The sequence below is a fragment of the Euprymna scolopes genome, chromosome 18 (assembly GCF_053919585.1).
Source record: "Euprymna scolopes isolate OS-2025 chromosome 18, ASM5391958v1, whole genome shotgun sequence".
Lineage (NCBI taxonomy): Eukaryota > Metazoa > Mollusca > Cephalopoda > Sepiida > Sepiolidae > Euprymna > Euprymna scolopes.
In genome coordinates, this window is record NC_136499.1 from 71857557 (window position 1) to 71884018 (window position 26462).

General features: G+C 37.5%; 2 protein-coding genes across 3 annotated transcripts; both read right to left on the minus strand.

Annotated features, from left to right (window-relative positions):
* Positions 1–4958: 4958 nt before the first annotated feature.
* LOC145297909 (splicing factor U2AF 35 kDa subunit-like) lies at positions 4959–5556 on the minus strand. Its single transcript, XM_080144246.1, has one exon. It carries the CDS (start codon positions 5376–5378, stop codon positions 4974–4976), a length of 405 nt encoding a protein of 134 aa, XP_080000372.1. The 5' UTR covers positions 5379–5556; the 3' UTR covers positions 4959–4973.
* Positions 5557–12614: 7058 nt separating this feature from the next.
* LOC145297657 (uncharacterized) lies at positions 12615–25739 on the minus strand. 2 transcript variants are annotated; one of them, XM_080143824.1, is made up of 4 exons: positions 24897–25739; positions 22667–22810; positions 16026–16298; positions 12615–14792 (listed from the first exon to the last, which is right to left on the minus strand). In XM_080143824.1, the coding sequence occupies exons 2-4, from the start codon at positions 22776–22778 to the stop codon at positions 14092–14094; spliced, it is 1086 nt and encodes a 361-aa protein (XP_079999950.1). In that variant the 5' UTR covers positions 22779–22810; positions 24897–25739; the 3' UTR covers positions 12615–14091. The 2 variants fall into 2 exon arrangements, with proteins under 2 accessions (XP_079999950.1, XP_079999951.1); XM_080143825.1 differs by lacking the exon at positions 24897–25739 and having other exon boundaries at positions 22667–22970.
* Positions 25740–26462: the final 723 nt, after the last annotated feature.

Genomic DNA, 26462 nt, shown 5'->3' on the forward strand with positions numbered 1-26462 from the left:
TTGCTACGGTGGATCGAAAGGTGTTTAGTTATGAAATAAAGACAAGAAAAGAAGTCTCATTCTAACATTTGAAAGCAACTTTATTAGTAATCTTCGTTGGTAGAAATATAGGAGAGAAACGGGTTGTATAGAATAAAGGTTAGTTGTTGGAAGTGTTCCTGTGTGGAAACATGGATTAAAAATTAGACAGGCTTGAAAAGTGTTCAGTAGATACATGTTGAAGTTGGTAGTAAAAGCGTGTATCTATCTATGGACGGGGACAAAAGATTAGAGTCCTGTGGTAAAAAAAGAATATGTGTGTGTACCGCATGTGGAAGTCCATGCTTGAAGATAGCCATGTTGGCTTATTTGTATTCATGCTAGTCGAGGCCAAAAGGGCCCGTGTGAGGTTGCGCTCCAACAGAGAGGTGTGGTGTCAGCAATAGCCAGGAAAAAAGAGAAACTCTGTTGCTGGCTAAACGCCTTACACACTTGGTCACGTAACTGTGTGTTGGCTTCGGATTTTTCAAGCCAGGAAGAAAGTGGATTCAAAATCTGCAGCCACAAGAATTCGCTCCTACTTGTGATTGTTGCAATCTTCATCCGCTATAGTTGTGAAGGAATCAATTAATCATACAACTAATAAAGTAGACACAATGTTGGTTGGTTGTTTCTGTTTTATGGCATATCAACCCTTTTCAGGTTATTTAATGCTGAATCCAAAGATTCAGAAGAAAACTTTTTTAATAGAATATATTTGTTGTTTCCAAGTCGGTTTCTATTCAACCCATGGTTGGGACCCTAACAGGTACTACCACTCCGGGTCAGAGTGGACCTGGGAGCAATGGCAATTAAAGGGTGGTTCCACACTCTCCAAAGCCTGCAAGCTGGGGCCTCACCACTGGATATAGTTTAAGGTCATATCCAGGACCAAAGTAGACACAAGGTAATCGCAATAGCAAAGAAGAATGTCAAACACAGATGATTGGTTAAAGACAATGCGTATTGTGTTTTATTTTTTTCCATGAAAAAAGTAAAATGTACGCCAGTTGATATCATGATCAGCTGCAGCGAGAACGGGTGTCTAGCTGTGTTGAAATTAATGCATCTCTGAAATAGAATGATGTGCTCCAGGTTAATTTGGTCTGGTAGCCACACTTTAGTGGGCACTGGAACAAGTAGCTGAATGTTAATGAGCACTGGTATGGGTAGCTGGATGTCAATAGGCACTGGAGTCCTACTCCAGTGCCTATTGATATCCAGCTACCCATGGACGTCAGTGGATATTGGTATGCGTAGCTGGGTGTCAGTGGGCACTGGTACAGGTAGCCGGACATAGTGTGTACTGAGACAAGTAGTTGGATGTCAGTGAGTTCCGATATGGGTAGCTGGACATCAGTGGGCCATAGAAGCTAGGGATTGCAAGGAGTGAGCTGGAAGTGCTAGAGGCTGCAGGAGTAATCTGGAGTCACTGGAAACTGTAGGAGTAAGCTGAAAGTGCTAAGGGCTGCACAAGTAAGCTGGAGAGCTATTGGAGTGGGCTGGAAGCGCTGAAGTCACAAGCTGGGCTCAATGGAAGCTGCAGGAGTTGACTGGAGTACTGCAGGAGTAAGCTGGGGCTGTTAGAGGCTGCAGAGGTAAGCTGGAATCGCTGGAAGTTGCAAGAACTGTAGTTGCAGGCAGTGAGGGGGAACCCCAGGAGGTAGGCAGCTGTAGAGAGTGGAGTGTTCATCACATTCTGCTGTTTCTGGTTCCCACAGCCATTGGGAATGTTAATGAAAGTCAAGTCAGGATGGGAGTGTTCCTAACTCCCGAGCTGAACAGAAATTTTTGTGAAAGCATCTTGTTTCATGGAGAGCTGTTCATGCTACAGTTGACTGGCACCAATAAACAAAGTGCTGTAATTAATTTTAGACAGGATTTCTTACATGCAAAAATGTCTTCCACTTATATTTTATTCTCTGCCCCAAAATAAAAAGTCTGTTTTGTTTTCATTGTGGAAAATTGAGCTTTGTGTTTTTTCTTTGTTGTTGAAGAAAAAGTTGTTGCTATTCTTTGAACCCACGTGATCCGTGACATACTTCTAGGCATGTCAGGCTTCCGTTGACGGCATGTTTTTGTTTACAAACATGGGAGTGGTTAGTAAGCAAAGCACAACAGCCTCTCTCTTAACAAGCACTCAGAAGATAAAATAATATTTAAGCAAAGATGTGTCACACTGACAAGGTCTTGCTAAATATTAAAAATTGAAATTACTGCATGACTCAACAAAAATAAAATACATCATAAAGTATTTGGTATTCTAAAAAAAAAAACTTTTGGAAACCCTGAAAATGAAGGATCACATTTATTTAGATTGGGATGAATGTGTGGAATCTGTTTCATTCTCATTTTAAAATTTTTGTTAATAGAATTTCTCCAAGATGCCAACTCCCCACTTTTACTTTGATGCTGGTCTCCCCAGTTGTCTATGGAACTTGGAACTACATTATTTACATACAAAATTCAAAACAGCAAATTAATGGAGACCATTAGACCAACGAGACAAACGAGCTGGAACATTTACTTCCAAATTTCGCTCATCTCATTTCTTTGCTCACACTCCCATTTAGAGATTGACTCGTATATTTTCAGCTCAAAAAAAAAAAGAAAACATTGAGAGGTCTTTTCAAAATAGATTATTCTTCAAAAAGGATTCAGAAGGGTCTTATTAATAGTTTAATGCAATGTTTTAGTATGTATGGAGATTTGCAAATCGTGACTATGTCGTTACCTGGACGTTTCTTTTTTTTTGCAAGAAATTTATTGCATATTTTTGCATAAGTTATGCCAATGTAAAAACAAAAAGGAAATGGCATTTACGGTTTTATTTGATTAAAACCAAACAATAATGAATGTGTTTTAAATATCAACAAAAACAAAAGTCAGCAGTGAAGCAAAAATCACAGGGTTATCAGTCTGTCATGATATAAGTAGAATGGTCATTTCAACATGATAGAAATAAACTAAGAAAAGCTTAAAATATCTACTCAGGCGCATAATTTTTTAAACCGGATGAATGGTTTCATCGACCAAGCAGGCTGATCTGAGTTTTATATATATATATATATATATATATATATGCATGTATGTGTGTGTGTGTGTGTGTGTGAAATGAATTAACCTAATAAAGAATTTATCTTTAACAACGTAAACCTATCAAGATAGTAAAAATTCTACACAATTAAGGGGAGCAATTTTTTTATTCTTTTCTATTTCCTACTTTGGTACACCACTAAAATTTTCTTATTTATTTTCTTTTTCTATTAAATTAATTTAAATAGAATCAACAAACTCACAATCTACTTTTGATTGCATAAATTTTGTTCTAGAATTAACTAGAGTCGTTTGTTTGTCTTATTGGGAGCGACATCAGTAACATCACGCTAGCTAAATGAATACAGCTCGTTTTAAAAAAAACCAAAAAGAAAACCCTTTACTTAAAAAAAAAACAAAAAAAAACCTTGTACATATTGTGATCTGGGGCTTTGAGTAGATCCATGAATGCCTATTGTGGTGAATGCAACTAGTTATAGGGAATAGACAAGTGGACGACCCTCGACCTCCATTACCCCCCCCCCACCCGTTCTAGCCTCATGCCACATTTAAAAAGAACTGCTTGCATATTTTATATAATTTTAACTCCAAAATTGTGAAATCTGTAATTTTTCTTCTTAAATAAATAATCCAACTCCCCCATATGCTTCCGAGCGTAGAGCTTCACTCGGTCGCAAATCGGTGAATTACATTTGAGAGATCCAAAGCCCAGAAGGGCACTCATTAGTATCGTCTCGGGAGATTTGCGAGCGGTTTTGAGTTCACTTTGAGGATCGCTTCACACGACTGTCCAGGCTCTGCGTCCAGGAGTTTGGCTCGCCCCTGGGAGGCAGCTTGAACGGCTAGTTGTGATGGTCGGGTTACAGAGTGTGAAGCGGTTGCTGCGTTGAAGCAGGTTGGTTGCAACAAATCACCCAGACTCGATGGTCTACTCTATGGATTGTTCTTGAGGCTGTCGCACATATTCGTTCCCATTCTGACGAACATGTTTAACCACTGGTTTGACACGGGATCCATCCCGAGTCAGGTTACCAAGGGAGTGGTCACGCTTCTTCAGAAGGAGGATGGGTGTGTATGGGGGGGACTAGATGATTATAGGCCCATCATGCTCTTAAATGTGGATGTGAACATTTTGGCCAGAGTTCTTGCGAATCGTTTGTAGGTCGTTATCATCGACTTGGTCGAACCATCAGAATTACGCTGTGAAACGGATATCGATTCAAAACAATTTGCACTTGAGACTTAAGCCATTATGATATTTTCATGTTGATTAAGGCACTCAAGCGGTATAGACAAGTCACAGGGGCAGTTGTCAATCTCAGCAAGTCCGTCAGCTTAATGTTTGTCGCCTGGCAGGGGTCTTTAGCACTGCCGGGCTCTTTTAACTGGACAGATGGCCTGGTTCGCTTCCAGATGACGGTTGAATTGGTTTTCTGTCGTCCTATTTCTCTTGGGAAGATTATTTGATAGTGGACGAAGAGAATCCATTGGTAAACATATTTTTCTGTTGACAGTGTTGCAAATTTAGTGCTAGTCTCGGATTTGGTGTACTTTTAAGTCCACTTTACATCACGCAATGAACAGGATTTATTTTTACAGGATTATTTTTACAGGATTATTTTCTTACCAAAATTGAAATAGTAATAGCGTTAGGACAACGCTGTGGAGAAATGCGTGACTTACCTGGATAGACCACGTGCGGGTCGGTCACCAAAAATAAATAAAAAGAAAGAAAAGAAATGGTCAAGACTCTTATTTATAGAGTAGTGATCACGTGAGTTAGAAGAATATGCAAATAGAGGTGAACGATTTTGCGATATAAAAAGCCTGTGTTGTTAAGAGGAGGGCAGACTGTTGGCAGGAGTCAGTGCTGTCAGACGTGCTTTAGAGTTTTGTTATTATATGCTGTGTTCGATTGTTGGGAGAGAGAAAAGAGAAGAGGAGGAACCAAGAAGACATTCTGCAGATACTTGACTTTGTGTTGGTTTTAAATGCATAAAATTACAGAACCCACCACGTGTACATTCTCCCATCTCGTATTGACGACAACAAGCTTCCCGAAAATCTGTAACCGGAGAAAGTTCCGCATGAATTGGACGGCTGTTGAACCAACGATTGTTCAAATCTGCTACAGCTTTTTCTGCATCGTCTTCATAACGGAACTTAACATAAACATTGCCAACAAGATGATCACCAAGGTTATCGCAGACATTCATCTCCTCAATTTCGCCATACTTTTCCATTTCTACATAAACCTCTTCAAAGAATTCATCATAGTGCTGTTGGATTTCAAGCTCTCCCATTTGGACAGGAATGTGGGAGCCATCTGCAGTTAATGCAGCGTTTTGTGGATTTAAGTACAGATTCTGTAATAAAACAGTCTGACTGAATGTGGGTTTGTTATGTAAACGAGAACATCTCTCTCCGTGTCGACAAGCTCCAATCTTAAAATAAAATGAACAGTTGACTTTGTCTTTTTCTGTACCATTGTTAGTAACCGCACACCAAGCGCCGAGATAGCTTAAAACCAACACAAAGTCAAGTATCTGCAGAATGTCTTCTTGGTTCCTCCTCTTCTCTTTTCTCTCTCCCAACAATCGAACACAGCATAGGGTGCAACAAAATGGCGGAGTACCTCGCTTCGATTTTTGGTACAGATCCATTTGTTGCGTGGCAACAGTTCACGAGCCGGACACTTCAACCCAAGGAAACAGTCGACGTGTACCTAGCCGACCTGCGAAAATTATCTGTACCGTTTGGTGGGGTCAACGATAAAATATTAAGCTGTGCTTTTTTGGTAGGCCTACCCGAGGAGGTCAGTAAACTGTTGCGGGCATCATCAAGAATCGATGAATTGTCAACTGATGAGTTATTGGCCCGAGCTCGAAACATCTGTAAGGAACAGGAACCAATTGCAGCAGCAGCTCGTTTTCGACATGGAGGCAATGTGGACTCTCTTCCAGATAGTAATAAGCATGCCACCTCAGTGTGCTATAAATGTGGGGAGGCCAATCATTTTGCTAAAGAGTGCCGGAGTGATAGGAGAGGTGTATATCCACAATCAAAGAGACCAGTGCAATGCTATCGCTGCAATAAGTTTGGGCACATATCTCGCAACTGTTCGGGAAACGAAGTTGGGGGCAAGGTACTATCGCTACCCTTGCCCCCTGCCAACCAATAAACACAGGATTGCCTGTCATTAGCGTTAAACTTGATGATGTGCAGTGTTCAGCACTTATAGACACGGGGTGTTCCCGGTCTATAGTTAGTGCCCATTGCTGTCCGGTGTGGCGGAGGAACCCAGTTGGCGTTATGACCATCAATGGCTTATCACGGGTATGTTGTGGTGAAGGGACAGTCACAATCTGCACTGAGAAGGGTGACACAGCTAAAGGTGACGTTCTGGTGATGCAGGAGAAACCCCTTGGCTACGACATGTTGCTTGGAATTGATGCAATACAAGCACTAGGAGGCGTTACAATCACAGCAGCTAGAGGTATCAGGCTTGGAGAAGGGAAAGACGTCTGTGCAGCCATGTCGATTGAAGAAAAGGACTTCTGTGCTACATTTGATGACAACGAAAGGGTGTGGACTGCAAAGTGGAAATGGGCCATGGGCCAGGAACCAGATCGGCTGTGCAACACGATTCCAGAGTATGCAGTTTCTACCAAGAATAGGGCCGCATATGAAGAAGAACTTCAGATGTGGATTGACAACGGTTGGTTAATACCATACCCACAGGAACGTCTGGGACCACCCAAGGGATTAATTCCGCTCATGGCTGTTGAACAACCTACCAAAGAAAAAATTCGTCCCGTAATGGATTACCGAGAGTTGAATCGGCATGTTGATGCGTTTACCGGAAACGCAGATGTGTGCGCTGCTAAACTGAGAGAGTGGCGTCAAAAAGGGAGCAATGTAGCACTTCTGGATCTAAAGAGGGCCTACCTGCAGATACGTGTCCATGAGTCATTATGGCCGTTTCAGACAGTACTACTCAAGGGAAAACTATATTGTTTGACACGTTTGGGTTTTGGCCTAAACGTAGCACCCTTGATTATGACAACCATTATTAAAACTGTTTTGATGCAGGATGAGACCACAGCAAAAGCTGCTTCAGCCTACATAGATGACATCTATGTTAATGAGGACATAATGTCTGCGGATGCAGTTCGAATAAAACTGAAAGCGTTTGGGTTAATAAGCAAAGACCCTAAGCGCCTAAAGGATGGAGTGCCCGTGCTAGGCCTCGAGATCTGGGAGGAGGGCAATACGTTGCGATGGAAACGAGGGAGCCCACTTCCAAAGTTACCCAATGTATTAACAAGACGTACTGTGTTTTCTATCTGTGGTAAATTGGTAGGACATCTACCTGTCTGTGGATGGCTCCGATCGGCAACAGGAGTGGTGAAAAGACGAGTGACTACAGTAACAAAAGGATGGGACGATGTTGCGGATGATGATTCTCTCCAACAAATGATGGCTGAAATGTTGTCCAGAGTGCATAGGAATGACCCTGCCCGGGGTGAGTGGCAAGTGTCTGGAAACGAACTAAATGCATGGGTTGACGCAAGTTCGTTGGCTACAGGTGTCGTGTTGGAGCAACTAGGTGTTGTTGTGGAAGATGCATGCTGGCTTCGTCCGAAAAATGATGCCCAACATATAAATTTGGCAGAACTTGATGCCACGTTAAAAGGTCTTAATCTCGCATTGCAATGGCAGACTAATGTTGTGCATCTCCACACTGACTCATTGTGTGTTTACCATTGGTTAACCGACACCTTGACTGGAAAGGCTCGAGTTAAGACTAGAGCTGCAAGTGAAATGCTAGTACGAAGGAGACTAGCAATAATTAAGCGTCTAGTTGACGAATACAGCTTGCAGGTAGACATTACGTTAGTCTCGTCGATGCAGAATTTGGCTGATAGCTTGACTCGAGTACCAAAGAGGTGGATCGATGCAATGAGGCAGGGATCCGATCTTCAACAACAAACATGCGCGACTGTAACGGATCAATTAACACCTGACCAGATCCGTATGATACACCAGCAGATTGGACATCCTGGAATTCAGAGGACTGCATATTTTGTCCGAAGAGTATGCCCTGCAACTACAAAAGCATCAGTGAAAGCAGCCATACGTTCGTGTGAAGAGTGTCAGAGAATTGATCCGGCACCATCCCAATGGCAAAAAGGGAAGCTCGAGGTGGAGGGCAACTGGCAGCGAGTAGGGATGGACATAACACATTATGGGGGCAAACATTTTTTGACCATGACGGATTGTGGCCCGACGCGTTTCACAATATGGCGCCTGTTGACACGACAGGATGCAGCCAGCATTATACAACAGTTGAGAGCCGTCTTTTTTGAACGTGGTGCCCCGATTGAAATTCTGACTGATAATGCCGCCACATTTCGATGTCAAGAATTTCAGAAATTCGTGCACGAATGGGGGATTAAAATGCATTATCGGTGTGCATATTATCCCGAGGGTAATGGTATAGCAGAACGGTGTCACCGCACCATCAAAAGAATTGCAGCCAGGACGCAGTGCTCTATTCCAGAAGCTGTGTACTGGTATAATATAACACCCAAGGACAATGCAACACCAGCAACTGCACCAGCCAATGGGATTTACCAATATGAACAGCGTGTGAAAGGAGTTGATGCCATACCATCAGTGGTGAGTGTTGTCAATACACCATATCAGGTGGGAGACCTTGTTTGGATAAAACCCCCAAATGCTGGGTGCACTACGAAATTTTTCCGGGGAAAAATAGATGAAATCATAAGTCCTCAGACCATGTTGATTGGTGGCATACCACGTCACGTAAAAGATATCCGCCCTTGTTATACCTCTTCTGATTCTGAGGACGATGAGGAGGATCACACACCGTTCAGAGATGATCCTGATCACTTACTGCCCCTTCAGGTGAGCATAGAAACACCACCAACGGAACCAGATGAGGGAATGATGGGACATACTGATGACAATAGTGAGGAGAGCGATGGACACGAGGAAGTAATGCCTCATCGAAATACTCGACAGAGACGAATACTGCCCACCCCCCGTGATTGCGAAACCCAGCGAGAAGGGATGATGGAGCATACCGAGGAGATGACGCCTCCGATTCTTCGGAGAAGTACCCGACAAAGACGGATACTGCCCCCCTGCCCTGATTGTGAGACACCGCCTATGGAACCACGAGACGGGATAATGGAACAGACTGGTAGTAATGATGGTGGTAATGAAGAAAACAGCAATGAGGAAGTGCTTCTTCGAAGGAGTACCCGCCAACGACGATTGCCCGCATGTCCTGTTTGTGATCATGAGATCAGGGGGGAGTGTGGAGAAATGCGTGACTTACCTGGATAGACCACGTGCGGGTCGGTCACCAAAAATAAATAAAAAGAAAGAAAAGAAATGGTCAAGACTCTTATTTATAGAGTAGTGATCACGTGAGTTAGAAGAATATGCAAATAGAGGTGAACGATTTTGCGATATAAAAAGCCTGTGTTGTTAAGAGGAGGGCAGACTGTTGGCAGAAGTCAGTGCTGTCAGACGTGCTTTAGAGTTTTGTTATTATATGCTGTGTTCGATTGTTGGGAGAGAGAAAAGAGAAGAGGAGGAACCAAGAAGACATTCTGCAGATACTTGACTTTGTGTTGACAAACATTACTTGCAACTCGTTCATCAGTTGCACTGGCAGAGAAAATGTGTCGAACCAACCCCATACCATAAAACTGGAATGATCTGTGATCAAGGATGGTTACACCAAAGAGACTGGCCATTATTCATCAATATATGGACCCAGTACAAACAAATGTGTGGTTTAACCGACCAGTCAAAATATGCAACGAAGTAACAACGGCTTGCTTGAATAAGGTGACAGACTTTTGTTCGAGCTAGTAGGGCACAAGGCTCTCATGATAGCCACAGAAGAACAGCTCCTCGATCATACACAACTCATTGTGGTGAAAGGTTTATATCAAGTGGTGCATAGAATTGAGTGGCCCTGAAATACTGGAAGTATTGGGATGCACTAGCGACGTGCTAATACCAACTACCCATAGGATATGTGGCATTATGGATGACCCACTACACATTAACGGCATAATTTTTACGTTGGCCTTAAAGAAACCAGAGAAGTCGTTTACATATCAGAAAACACGTCGGGATTTTGCTTATCTGAGTCAGCACTGAAAGACTTAGAGTTAACCCCTCACGACTACCCACACCAGATATCAAAAGCTGACATGTCAACCTCGAATAACGGGATAGTACCATGTGGACGTTCCCAAAGAGAAATGGTTCTGAAAACCTACTCCATTAACCTCTATTGGAAATAATAGGGAAAATTTGAAACAATGGTTATGAAGCACTTCAAATCAAGTTCATTCAATACCTACCTCCATCAACCATTACAAGTGATGTCAGGGAGACCACTGGATATAACATTCGCACCTGGAGAGAAACCATTAGCTGTGCAGACACACATCACTACCCCCCATCATTGGAAAAAGAAGGTGAAGGATGCTACCCTAAACAAACTGTTCGTTTTTGGGGTGCCCAGATTTATTAGTTACAGTGGACCAGCAGCCACTTGTAAAAATATTCTCAGATCAGGTCCTGGAAAACAAAGAATCCACACTTGTTTTCTTTCAAAGAACGGTCATTAATGTACAGGATATAGATTAAGCCGGTTCCTGGAAAACTTAACGCTGCACAGGACTGCATCTCTTAATACACGGCGCAATCAAGATACAGCAAATTAAAGACCACTGATACTACTCAGCAGATCGAGGGGCTATGTAAACTTCAATCAAAGCCGTGTATATGCATGACCTTTAATTTCAAGCTATAACCTGGGATAGAATCATGGCAGCTGTAGCCACTGATGAGAAATGCCAAACATTAGCGATATATATATGAGATGGGTTCCCGAAGTTAAGACACAAACTGCCACCGAAGGTCCGGCAATTCTGGCCAATGGCAGACCAGTTATATTGTTTGGAAGAGGTTCCCAAAAAAGGGGATAAAATTCTGATACCAAAGCAGCTTACAGCTGAAGTACTAAAGGCACTGCACTCCGCCCATATATGAATGAATGGAACGTTGACTAACACTAGACAATGATTAGTCTAGATGCTAGTATCCGACAAACAAGATCACAATGTTGAAAATGCAATTCGATTGCTCTACCCCAACTGAGAGAACCACTTATGCCATCCTCAAACACAGAATTCCGATTCCAAAAGACTGTCACGGAGAAGACTGGATATGCATGGGAAGAGTTACATGGTATATGCAGACAGATACACCAGCTGGATTGAAGTTGTCCTGCTACCATCAAGGAAGACTGCAGTAGCATGTGATGCATTGATGGGTTGGTTCTGCACGTATGGTGCATTGGAGGAGATATCATCCGATGGAGATCCACCATTTGACTCATTAAAGTATAAATCTTTCTGTGGAGACTGTGGCTAAAAGAGACATATATCATCTGTACATTAATGCCAAATTAATGACTGAGCCAAACTAGACTTAAAAACAGCCAAAAGAATGCTTATGGACTGCATTGATGGCTATGTCCACCTACACCATGATCCGGCAACACAAGCAATGATGACACATAGGAACACACACCACCAGGACTTCAGATTATCACTAACTGAAATATTATATGGTCAAACAATAAGGATCACCTCCCTATACTTCACAAAAAGCACCTCATTTACGATCGTTGGACAGAAACCAAAGAATTAAGAGAAAGGGAGATGGCAAAAAGGCATGTGCTAAACAAAGAACAGTACAATACGCACAGCCGTCCGATTCAACAGTTTCTGGTCAGCAAATCCGTTCAAGTGAAAAATCAGGGGAGACCATATCTGCGATTATGGAGAAAAACAGGGAGAGTTGTCAAGATCATGAGTAATAAACAATACCGCGTACAGTTGGATGGAAGTGGCAATATCACACTACAATCATCGTTTCTTCCGGAAGAAAAAAGTCTCATGGATACACCAGATTATTTGCCTATACAACTACTTCCCCAAAGGCCAGGAATGGAGGACAGCATATTCCGATGTGACATACACAGGATGACAGATGTGGAAAAGATGGATGATGACGTAGTGATGGCAGACGACACATCTGATGCAGATATCGAGGTGTATAACCAAGACCCGATTATGCAAATACCAACGAGTCTGATCCCACGTCCAGTATGAGATTAACAAGTGACCACAAAACACCACTGTTGTGGTCATAAGTTGGGGGGGGGGTGAGCATGTAGAGAATGGGGATGACCGATGAGACGGTTCAGAAAAAAGTGAAATACCGGTTGTCATGCGGTGTTATAAACTGAGTGCTAGTTTCAGACTCAGTAGACTTTTTAAGTCTATTTTACAGGTCGAGGTCCCAGATTTCTCCTTTAAATAATAAAAAAAGCAGGGGTGAAGAGGTTCTCGAATTCAAGACACCAGTAATGAGAAAAAAGCAGCAAATAGCCAAATGAAAAATAACACAAAATGACTAGCTTAAAAGTTTAAATACAATATTTATTAACATAAATACAAGAGTGAAATATAGTTCAAAAATAAAAGTTTAAAATCTGACGTGTGAAAAGGAATTTAAAATGCATATTTAACTGATGAGTAAAAGGTCATATATAAATACACCATATCAGTTTATGAGAGAAAGTGGAGGTTTTACTTATAGTATACCTGTGGGCAGTGCAGAAGATAATCCACATTGTAGAGTCAAATAGTTTGCAATGTATGAAGTATGAACTCAAAAAGTATATATAACATGTAAGCAAAGAACGTTTAAATACATATCAGATTATGTGCAAAATACACATTCTGGAGTCAAATATTTGGAATTGTAAAAATTTGAAATACTTTTTATACAATAACAAAGCTGCATAAAATGTTTTCTTTGTTCTCATAAAAATGTCTAATTCATTTTCAAACATATATGAAATTGAATTTTTATTTTAAATTCTATTAAAACTTGTTTCTTTTTGTATGAATAGAATATTCAAAGTTCATTTTTGTGTCAAAAAGATCTTTGTATGCACTGATATTCAAATATCTTTCTTATTTAGAGTTAGCTTTTAATTTGTTTATTTAAATTGTTGGTCGACAAAATTCAGAATTGCAGTATTTGATTGTATTCTTTTTAAAAACATCATACTCAACAATATTTTCTACACAAAACATAGGTTGATATTGTAATTTAATAAATTACAACCAACATTGTTTGACTTTACATATTTTTATTTTAATAACGTTTGTAAAGAAAATTATTTTCATGTTTTTAACAATTAAAATAAATGAATTTTGTCTTTTACAATCTATGAAACATTTATAACGTTTATTCACACAAGAAGAATGCTAAAAATTCATTTGGAATTCTTGCTTTTATTTAAATTCATATTAAATAAAAGTCTATTTCAGTATGAATTGTATTCTTGTTTTTTTTAGAATGCAATTTTAAAAGTTCTCTAATACTGTTCCATAAAGTTGTATGGCTAGTGCATCAAAAACAGAAATCCATTATTGATTGAAGTATCTGCAATAATATAAAAGTGAGCAAATGCACAAAATCCAGTTGTTCCTTTCCATTAGTCACTTGATTACAATCGCACAAATTGTCCATTGTACCTTCCTCCAGGTGTGACTGGCATAACCACCAATACAATAGGCAGGTATAAATACAAGAAACGTGTGTTGAGTGTTGAATCTTAATAATCCCACAATATTACAGATAAGGCCTTCAAAAAGTAAGGCCTGTATGATCAAATGCGACATCATACAGTTTGGGATGTGAGAAAAAGTCAAACTGTTAATAATGAATACTGTCTCTATTCATCGTCTTCTCACAAGGGCTGACTGTGACATAGGGTCTGTTTAATGCCAGGAATATTAAGCTTACTAAAAAGCATTACTCTGGATGAGATAAAACTAAATATTAAAAATTTCTCCTACTTGAACTAAAATTTAAAATATACTCTCATTCTTGCCGTATCATATTAGTTTTGAGGTCATTCATCAGGTCATTGCATTGGCAATTATTATCAGTCAAACCAGGAAGCCTGGAGCCACACTCAATGATGTGTGAATGCAATCGAGGGACTGAATAGAAGATACGACTGCATTTGGTGCATTTGTACTTTCTGTAGACTTTGTATTCTTTTATATTTTTGCAAATACTTATGTCAAGAATGGACCGCCCAAGAATACCAACCTGATTGGGAATAGGGTAGTGCAGGTCTGCAATGTTGCTACTCTGTTCTACCTCTAGGAAATTGCACTCTATATTTGGGTGCTCTTGTTGCTGGTGGCACAAACACAAATCTAAATTAAGAAAGTGTTTGTGACAAACAGAACAAACATAATCTATATTGTTACTGTAGTGAGGATATAAATTTTCCTTGTCCTCAGTGTTAAAATTTGAAATAGATTTTTTAAAATCTTTTTGCTTTTGATGAGGGAGAAGGCCATTTTTCGATAAATTGGCAGTAATCTCTCCTGTGTCATCTTCCCATATAATAAACGAATTAATTGGAGGTTTTGGGGATTCTTCAGTTTTTTTAATAGCAAGTGCCGTTTTGAATGGAGGAGACAATTCTTCATGGTGATTAGCAGTCCTGTTTTTGTTCGCCTTTCCTTTCATGGGTCCATCGTGCATATAAATAATAGGCTTGAATGGATCTGAAAAATAGCAAAATTTAAAGTCACCACTCACAAATATTTTAGGTGTTCAAATAATTTTTAAAAATGTAAATCATTTCATTCTGAATAGTTTATATATATTTTAATTCACATTAATCAAAGGATTTTAAACAAATAGCTACCATTAAATGTGCAAGTAAAAATACCAAGAATAAATGAGCTTATGTTGATATGATTTTTATTCAGGTAAATTCTACAAACAGGAGAATAATGAAGATTAAATTTTAGTAAATTTTATACACAAAGGTTTAAATGCTAGAAGAGTTACCTGGCAGGACATGAAATGTCAATGGAACTGTTTAGCAAACAAAATTTTTAATGAAAAATACAACTTATTCTTAGTTAAACCAAACATAACAACAAGAAGTACAAAAAACGTTTTGGCATGATTAGTATTCAATGATTGACATCTAAGGCTGCTTACATCATTTCATTAAGGCAACATTTCAATTTATTGTTAGAAATAAAATATTTTACCTACTATTAAGATATACAAGTAATTTTAATAAATAAATACTTAACTATGCATTAAAAACTAATATAATATAGTAATGAAAAATCATCTTTTATTTTATTTTTTCTATGACTAAGGTATTAATGACAATTTCTCTATTCTAGCAATATATGTGTACGTGTGTGTGTGTGTGTGTGTGTGTGTGTGTGTGTGTGTTTTAATATTTTATATAGGTTTTTGATGCTATAACCAAATTTCCAACTTCAATCGCTGTGTGTCAAGGTAAGAAATAAATCCTAGTTATATCATGAAGTGGACAATTTTCTCATTTTAATGAGCCCATCCGAAAAGGGGCTATTAACAATTATTTCATAACAAATATGTGTGCATAACATTTTACAACAGACATTATCCTCTAATCCCAAACAAAATAAAGAGCATCTGTATGCCAAAGAACATCTATGTAAATAAGCTCTTTCACTTGGCTAGTGTTGAAAGTCCGATAACTCTTGTATCTCTATTACCTCCCTTCCCCTCTACATATCCCATAATCCCTTTTTTGTTCTTTCCCTTAATAAAGAATTCCTCTCATCAGTCAACACGTGTGTCTATTTTCCTCCTTTGAATTCCTGTTCATTTTTATCTCTATTCCACTAAAATGCACCACTCAACAGTCAGCTACTCTGCTAAGAAAGACGTAAAAATAAGATGTACAAATATAATTTAGCTAAAGAGACAAGTGGGATGAGAGAACTTACCAGAGTGGATGGCCTGATGTCTGTTGAAATTCTTTTTAGAAGTAAACTTCATCTTGCATGTGGACCAAACCAATTGCATCTTTACAAGTACAATTGGATTAAATGAGGGTGAAGTTGGACTTTCAAGAACATTTTCTTTTTTTCTTCTCTTGAATTTCATCCTCATCATTTTCATTCCATCTTCATCCTCATGAGTATCATGTGTCAACGATTCAGTTTTGGTACATATTTCTGAATAACTTCGTTTCTTGCCAATGTTTTCACATTGATTTTCTGCAGAAAAGAAAATATAAATTCAAAATATTAAATATCAAAATATTTTTCAGCTTGTTTTTTTATGATAAAATGGATATATAATTTTTTGTGGAATAATGAACAAAATCTTTCACTATTCAACATTTTTATTAAAACAGTTTTCATTTTTTTTTAAAATAAAACTGAATTTTTATCTTGTAGAATAATGAAATTTCCACAAATCAAGAACACTCTCAATAAATTAAACAAATGTGCGCAGTTGTTATTGTTAAGTATTGGGTTCACAAGACGATTCTTGCAGAATTTTTAATTTTGATTTCAAATGATGTATTTTCAAATAAGATTTCGTTATAATACCTTTACTTTATATATCATTTAAATGAGGATTTTTTGCTCTATCAAATCATTTAAATTACAATCATTTTAAAACAATTGTTTTCATTTCAGAATGTTGAATACAAACAAGATGGAAAAAAAGAAAATTCACACAATTTTCTTATTTCAATTCAAGTAAGGCAGAAAAGCTGCTGAAACAGCTTGCAATATCAACAAAGCATTTGGCTCAGGAAGCAATACTGAATGCACAGCACAGTGGTGGTTTACCATCGGATGTTGACAACAATCAATTAAGAGCCTAAGTCGAAGCCAATCCATTTCAAAACTGTTTAAGAACTTGTTTCTGAATTAGACGTAACATATATGACAATTTCCAACCACTTGAGAGAGATTAGAAAGACAAAAGGACATGATAAATGGATAACACACGAATTGAACAGCAACCAAAAGAAATACCGTTATGAAGTGTCATCTTCCCTTCTTTTATGCAACAAGAAGGACCTTTTTCTCGACCAGGTTATGACTTGCAATGAAAAGTGGGTTCTTTACGATGCTCAGCTCAATGATTAGATGCCGACAAAGCTACACAACATTTCCCAAACTTAGAGTTGCACTAAAAGAAAGTCATGCTGAGTGTTTGGTAGTCTGTGACCAGTCTCATCCATTATAGTTTTTAGAATGCAAACGACACCATTACGCAGAGAAACACTGTCAAAAAATGAATGAAATGCATCAGAAAAGCATTAGTTAATAGAAAAGGCCCAATTTTCCTCACGACAATGCCCGACCAAATGTTGCTAAACCAACACTACAAGTTGAATGAATTGGACGAAAAACTCTGCCTCAGCAGTGATAATCTCCAAACATCATATTCAACGTTTTCTACACAAAACATAGGTTGATATTGCAATTTAATAAATTACAATTAACATCGTTTGACTTTACATATTTTTATTTTAATAACGTTTGTAAAGATAATTATTTTCATGTTTTTCACAATTAAAATAAATGAATTTTGTCTTTAAAATCCATGAACCTACCGACTACCACTTTTTCAAGCATCTCAACAATTTTCTGCATGAGAAATGCTTTAAAAACCTAAGCGATATCAAAACACCAGAATGCAAGATGTTTATGTTACTGGCATAAATACACTTGTTATGTGTTTGCAAAAGTGTGTTGATTTTGATGGTACGTATTATGATCAATAAATCTTTGTTCGAGCCAAGATATGGTCATCTGTATGGCGGTTACCATAATGTAATTCTTGTTGGGTAGGTCACCATTTTGGCGGGTCCCCATTTTGGGGAGTTGTCGAAATTAATAAGACGGGAGTAGAAACCAACCTGGGAATAATAATAAAGAAACAAAATAACTTCCAAACGAAACGCTTTTATATTCATTTCAGCGTACAAGTGGTATCGGGTTATAGAAAGTTTGTGATTTTCATTTTCGTGCCCTGACTCTGGAACCACTTGCGTCTCCGTCTGATTGGTTACAACCTCTGGTCAAATTTTTGAGGAAAGGAGGAAGGAAGGAAGGAAGGGGAAAAGGGAAGAGTAGAGAGAGAGACATGTAATGGAGAAATAGTAGTCTTGGCTTCACTACACGAGTCTCCCTCCAGTAATGGAGTTAGTTAATATCCTTTGAATTACTACTATGTCTACTTCTGTTTAAAAATAAAAATATTCATTTTTCTTTTTCCATGTCACTTTTCTTCCCAATCAAGATTTATACATGCCACCAGCAATTTTACTTTATCGGTATAATCTGTTCTGACATCCTTATCATTAGTAGTACCTATCTGTGCTTTCTCGGTCACTCTAGTTCTATTACTGCTAGTTGGCTCTGTAAACAGTTTTAACCTATCGATTGATACGTGTGCATGAGTACCGTTATTCATATCGATCTGGAAGTGTTTATCTGATTGAGTCAAAACTTTATAAGGACCTGACTACGGTGCTTCTAATGGTTTCCTAACTCGATCAACCCTTAACCATACTTTCTCACAGGAAAGTAAGGTTTTCGCTATAAAAGATTTCGCATTTCCATGGATAAATCCTTTTTCATTGTTGAGTACGTTGATTTGGGACATCCATTCACACAAATTATGTACATACTTGTTGTTAACTGGAGTTTCTTTTTCTACTCTGCTTGTGTATCAGCTGATGAGGAATCAATATTGGTGCTCCAGTAACAGTGGTAAAAGGTGAAAAACCTGATTCATTAGGGGTGCTGCGTAGATCTAGTAGGATCACTGGTATCTCTTCCATCCAGGACTCTATTCGCGCTATTATCGCTGCCTTAAGGGTACGATGTGCTCTTTCAATCATCCCATTACTTTGAGGATGATACGAAGTTGTTCTCAATCGGTAAAAACCTACTAACTTGGCCAACTCTTGAAACAATTCGCTCTCAAATTGGCTACCTGTCAGTTACAACATGCAATGGAACTCCAAATCGAGATATCCAGGCATTGATAAATGCCTCTGCTACCGACTGCGCAGTTATTTCAATCATTGGCTGTACTTCGATCCAGCGAGTTGCATGATCGATACAGGTCACCAAATATTTCTATGGACTGAGGTAAGGATCTGACTCATTGCGCATTAGGGGTAATGGGCCAACAATATCAATATGTACCATTTGGAAACGTGCGGATGGTAAATCAAACTCCTGGACTGCAGACTTTGTGTGTCTGTGAACTTTTCACTGTTGACATACAACACATTCTACACAGAATTGCTTAACTGTCTTATCTAAGTTAGGCCAGAAGTATCTAAACTTAATCAGTTTAATAGATGCTCCAGTTCCAGGGTGTGCTAAACGTCCGTGTAAACTGTCAAAGACAGCCCTACGAAGCTCTTTTGGGACAAACGGCCTGGGGTACTTGGTTGAAGTATCACACAGGACAGAGCGAATCTCACGTGACACGCAGTATTCTTTTAAATTAGCGTATGACTTTATTTCGTCATTCGTTTTTGTGCCTGGGCTATTTCAGCCAAATCACATGCATCTATTTGCACTGCTAAAGCAGTTCTAGACATACAGTCTGCAACTACGTTCTCGTCTCCTTTAATATACACCACGTCAGCGATATATTCAGCAAGTACTGACAAGTGTCGTTGTCGTCGATCCGACTTTGCGGGTGTCTGACTATAAAAGGCTCCACATAATTACTTATGGTCAGTGAATAATGTCACGTGACGACCCTCTATGAGGTGACGGAAATGTATTAGTGAAAAATAAGCCGCCTGTAGCTCTCTGTCGAACGTAGAATAATTGGCCTGGGCTTGCGAAAATTTCTTGTAAAAGAAACCTATAGGTACTGGTTTCTTATCTATTAGCTGGTGTAATGCAGCACCAGCTGCGTATTGACTACTATCCGTAACCAGGTGGTACTCGGTGGCTGAAGACTGCGGATGAGCGAATGCCGTAATTTCTGACAATTTGCTTATTATTGTTCTGAAAGCATGAGTTTCTTTTTCGTTTAGCTCAAACGTTGCTTTAGGGTCCAACCTCATTCGTTCGGATAGTGGTAGCACTATGGTTGCGTAATTAGGGACTAACTTGCGATAAAAACCTGTCATTCCCAAAAATCTATGCAAGCTTTTCGAATCTTTGGGTACTGGAAAGGTTTCTAATTCTTTAATTTTGTTTTTGAAGTAGGCAACAAGCCTTCTTTGCTTACATGAAAACCTATAAAGTACAACTCTGGCACTCCGAATACACACTTAGCTAAGGAAATCTTTAAATTATTATCACCAAGAATCCTGAATACCTTATCTAAGTCTTCCTTGTGCTGTTGTTAACTTTCACTAAAAACTAATATGTCATCTAAATATACAAATACACAATTTAATTTTAGAAACATCTTGTCCATAAAATGCTGAAATGTGGCTGCAGCATTCTTTAAACCAAATGGCATGTAATTAAATTCAAATAATCCAAAAGGTGTCACGACTGCCATCTTAGGGACGTCTTCAGGGTGTACTTTAATCTGGTGATATACTGTAGTCAAATCGATCTTGGAAAAATATTGTCTACCAGCAAGTTGTGTGCAGAATGAATTTATAGCGGTCTGTCTTGGTAACACTATTCAGCGCGTGGAAGTCACCGCAAGCTCGATATGAACCATCTGATTTCTTCACTAAGTGCAAGGGTGTTGCCCACTCGCTACTGGAAGGCTGGATAACTCCAGTATTTAGTAAGTTCTTAAATTCCGCCTGTGCTACATCTAATTTAGGACCGGAAAGTTGCCTGGCTTTAGCAAAGACTGGTACATGGCTGCCTGTATCAATCCTGTGATACACTCCGCCATATTCTTTGTCTGTATTGCTATGAGGTGATATTACGCTAGTATAGTTATTCATTATTTCGTTAACATATTCTGCTAGGTCTATTTTATTAATCAATACAGTATTGGTTTCAGTTACTGTGTTGACTTTAATTTCGCGCTCTGTTACATTATCATGGATGGATCTATTCTTACAATCCACTACTATATTAAACTTGTTTAAAAAGTCAAATCCTAACAAAGGGTTAGAGACATCTGCGATCAAGGAACTCCATTGGAAAGATCTTGTTAAACGTGGAATCTTGACTTCTAAGCTAGTTTGACCATAGCATTTTTTGTTTTCGCTGTTAGCAGTCGAGATATGAACAGGGGTTGGTTCCAAAGTAATTCCATTTACTACAGAACGTGGTAAAATGGAAATACTGGCTCTTGTATCTACAATAAAATTTACTTTAGACGCTCCTATTTTTGCAGTAATTTCTAGTAACGGCAGCACTACTGGAGCAAACACAATCCGCCTTTTTAGTTTTCCGAATCGCTAGTGGCGGGAGATGGTGGTGGTGGTGGGGGGGGCTAGGTATAATAGAAACGAGAGAAAAGCGTTCACTCACCAGAGATTGAATTAACCGAGAGATTTGTGTTTCAAACTTATTGATAAAATTTTTTTTATTTATATGTATATATATATATATATATATATATCTTTTTTTTTCTTCTTTTTTTTTTTTAAGAAATATATATATGTAGTTCTGGTTAATGTCTTTGACAAAACCTGCGTTATTGTCTGGGCGAATTTCTACACATGCTAATTTCCTCACCTGTTTAAGATGGCGACAATTATTTTTGTATGCGTGTTTGAAAGTTTTTTTTTCATGTTTTTTTTTTTTTGTGTGTGTGTGTGTGTGTGTGTGTTTTTTTTTTTTGTGTATCCAGGCAAAAATGTTTTAATTTTGTAGAACTGCGTCTTACAATTAATTTTTTTTTGTTGTTGTATCTATATATATTTCACAAGGTATCCGCCTTAGGACTTCTCAGGCCAGGTCTTATTTAAATCGCGTAAATTACTCGGTACGAATCACATAATGTTTATTTTTTAATAGGGTGAATTGTGTCATAAAACAGTAAAAATATATTTATCGGCACTTCTTTAGGCAGATTTATATATATTTACTTGTTTTTTATTTCTTTTTTTTGTGTTTGTCCTCGGACTTTGCTGTTACATCATCATCGTTTGTCCGTGTTCATATGGATGTCGGACATTCACCAAATTATGGCGGTTACCATAATGTAATTCTTGTTGGGTAGGTCACCATTTCGGTGGGTCCCCCTTTTGGGGAGTCGTCAAAATTAACTCTGGAACCACTCGCGTCTCCGTCTTTTTGCTTCCAACATTTTTTGTATCCATCTTTTTGTCTTTCCCACCAGAACTGTTCTCCGTCCTGATTGGTTACAACCTCTGGTCACATTTTTGAGGAAAGGAGGAAGGAAGGAAGGAAGGTGGGGGAAAGGGAAGAGTAGAGAGAAAGAGACATGTAATGGAGAAATAGTAGTCTTGACTTCACTACATCTGAAATTACAAGTTAAAAACCGCAAGAACTTTCTTGTCAACCTGATAATTTATGATGGGTTTTTAAAAGAATAATTAATTAAAAAGATAGAAAAAAAAATTGAATGCTAATCTGAAAATGGCCATGGTTAATGTCGATAATTTTTATCAAAATGTCTTTTCATTGTTGAAATTCTTTCTTCTTACCTAAACCATCATCAACATGTGACTTTCTTTGCAAAATACCATGGAGGGTTTTGGTTTCCATAACTTTCACACTTGCAACATCCATCAGATTCCGTGATGGAGCACTTTCCATGGCAACTACAAATTCACAACTTGCTGTGCAATCTGAAAGAAAGAAAGTTTTAAATTTCAACTTTTCACTTCAAGTTTTAAATGGAAAAATATTTTAAACTTTCTGAATCAAAACTGATAACATCAAAGATGATAACATTTTAAAACTATATTTAAACAGAATAAATATTAAACTGCTAATTCTTTGATAAGCAACATTCACTTTCATACCTTTACTTTGCATAAAATTGTTCTAAGTCTTTATACAAGTAGGTGTACAAGACTTTTTCAAGTCTCACACAAAACACACATTCATATTTCAAGCTGTCATATACATACGCGCACACAAACATACGCGCCCACGTCCACACATGTACACTTATTCACGTTCGCGTACATACACTCACATTCACGTATATATACACACACACTTACGTATACACATGTACTCACACACGCGAACACGAACATGGACGACATCACTTCCGCTTTCTAAGGAAATACACATGCGCAAAATACACTCTGGAAACGAGTATAAAACAAGGCGATAAGCTGTTTCTAATCCTCTTTAGAACCAACTCTCAACGAGAGAGGTTGGGCTAACAAGCCGCCGCCGTTTCGGCGCGCGCGCACGCGTACCTCACGCCCACTTCCTACTATGTATGGGGCACGAGCTAAAGACTGTATGTATACATTTTCACTCTTTCTCTCTCCATCTACTACTGGCCATTAAGAACACCTTCGCGTAGCTGACTACTAACTGATGACAACTCTAATATCCTCTTCTTTGTCTACATGCTGGACTACCATTCTCAATTTTCCTACAACATTTATTTCTCTTCCCACGCGCGAACAAACAATAGTGACCCGAACTTGAGATGAAAACACATTTCCTATTCTTGCTACAACACCAGCCCTGTAACGAACATGGGTTACATACGCGCGGACATGTTATAACTAAAACGTTCATTTCTTTCAACAGCAAATAAACGACATTTATCTTATCCATTAATTGAGTCTTTGTTTCCTTCAATTCCCATTCGTTTCATTATTCTTTTGTAACGGGATTGGGGTATTTATATATCCTAGTCCCCTACATAGGTTTTCACAGGAACATACTAAAGCATACAGCATTTCTTTTGGACAATCTCTTTTGAACCTTTTTTAAGGGTTTGAATTTTCTTTTCTTTTTTTTAAATTTACAATTTGAAATTTATTTTTTCTAATTTTTGACTGATTAAATTGTATTTTCAAGAAAATTTCGTCAGCAATATTTTTTTTATTGTATTCATTTTTAAATTTTTTACCTATGTTTTTTAAACAATTATTTTCTTTTTCCTCATTTCTCTTTAATTTTTGCCCATATTACAAAATATTTTTCCGATAGTTTCTAATTCGTTAATTCCAAATTTTCTTTTAATAAAAACAACAAAAAATTAATTCACTTAAAAAGTTATAAAAACAATAAAAGTTAATTCATTTAAAAGTTACTTAAATTAATAAATAAATAAAAGTTTTCCCTTGTTTACGTTTTTTTTTAAACAATATTTTAAGAAAATTTCAAGGATAGCTTTTAAATTTGGACTTTCATTTAAATTCGTTATTTTTTTTTAAATATAAAACAAATTTTAAAAATTAAAAAAAAAATGAAATTAAATAAACTTGGGGGTATCTTTTGTGTGTGTTTTATTTAACACAAAAGATGAAAAATATTTAAGGGCGTGTAGAACTGACGATATTTGGAAAAATATTAAAAATGGAAATCTTTGCATGACTCGACAATTTTTGTTTTTTATAATTACGTCATAAACCACATATTGTTCTGATCTCCATTTTTTTTTTTTTTTTTTTTTTTAACTTTCGGAAACAAACGAAAAGGAACGATTCTGACCCAAATTTAAATGTGATATTCGTTTTCAGCAATCCCGAAAACCTATTCAAAGTCATTTTAAAGTCTCTTGGGGAGTCGGGGTTTTTTTTCTGATTTTTTTACTGATTAAATTGTATTTTCAGGAAAATTTTGCCGGCAATATTTTTTTAAATTTTATTTATTTACGATTCAGTTAAACAAACGATAAAGAAATTTGGCGAATAATATAAGTTTAGAAAAAAACATTTAAAACCATAAAAAATGTTTTACCTTTTGTTTTTTAGACAATTGTTTTCTTTCTCCTCGTGTTTTTGATAAACTGCACAAGCGCCAAAATGTCTTGCAATCAAGACATTTGTCTCAGACTGTTTAAAAAAAAAATTTTTTTTCTTTACAATAAAATTTCAGGTATAACTTTTAAAATTAAAGAAAAATATGAAATTAAATGGACTTGGGGGTATCTTTTTTTGTGAAAAATAAAAGATATTTTAGGATGTGATGAAATCTTAAAAGATGAAAAATATTTAATGGCGTGTAGCAATTACGATATCTGGAAAAATATTAAAAGTTGAAATCTTCGTATGACTCGACAATTTTTTTTTTAATTACGTCATAAAGCACATTTTTTCCGATCTTCATTTTTTTTTTTTTTTTTTAAAAAACAAACTTACGGGAACAACCGAAAAGCAACGATTATTTAGATTTAGATTGGAATGTGTTTGGTATATCAGTTTCGTCCGCACTTTTCTAAAATATTTAATAGAATTCCTCAAAGATGCCTTTTCTGACTTTCACTTTCACTCTTGAAAGACATCAGTCGCTGCGGTAGTCGGAAGATTCGTCCATGAAAAATTTATCCATTTTTGCTTGGTGAGAAAAGTAGGCCATTATTGAATAAATATCAATTGAAAACACATTTTATGGCTGTTCTTGAAGGAAATATTGTTTTTGAAAGAGACTACACCCCCATAATATTTTTTAAATATTTTTACTTATTTACTGTTGTTTGAAAATAAAGTAAAATCGATGTTTCTAAGTGATCATTTTCTACGTAGCTGATAAGCTTTTAGTTTTAAAGCGTTTTCAATAAAAAAAAAGAGGCCAATCCCCGTAATATATTTTAAAAATATTTTTACTTATTTATTGTTGTTTTAAAAAAAGATAAAATCAATTTTTCTAAGTAGTCGTTTTTAGTTGGATAAGTTTTAGTGTTTTAACTTATTTTAAAGCGTTTATCAGTTCTAAAAACAAGTAGTGTCAAGTGTTACGTGAGGACAAAATAAATGTCACAGCAGAAACAGTAATTTCAGTTCTATTTTCGTATTGAAATCGATCTGTTGCCTTGTTACGGTGGATCGAAAGGTGTTTAGTTATGAAATAAAGACAAGAAAAGAAGTCTCATTCTAACATTTGAAAGCAACTTTATTAGTAATCTTCGTTGGTAGAAATATAGGAGAGAAACGGGTTGTATAGAATAAAGGTTAGTTGTTGGAAGTGTTCCTGTGTGGAAACATGGATTAAAAATTAGACAAGCTTGAAAAGTGTTCAGTAGATACATGTTGAAGTTGGTAGTAAAAGCGTGTATCTATCTATGGACGGGGACAAAAGATTAGAGTCCTGTGGTAAAAAAAAGAATATGTGTGTGTACCGCATGTGGAAGTCTATGTTTGAAGATAGCCATGTTGGCTTATTTGTATTCATGCTAGTCGAGGCCAAAAGGGTCCGTGTGAGGTTGCGCTCCAACAGAGAGGTGTGGTGTCAGCAATAGTCAGGAAAAAAGAGAGAGTCTGTTGCTGGCTAAACGCCTTACACACTTCGGTAAAACTTCGGATTTTT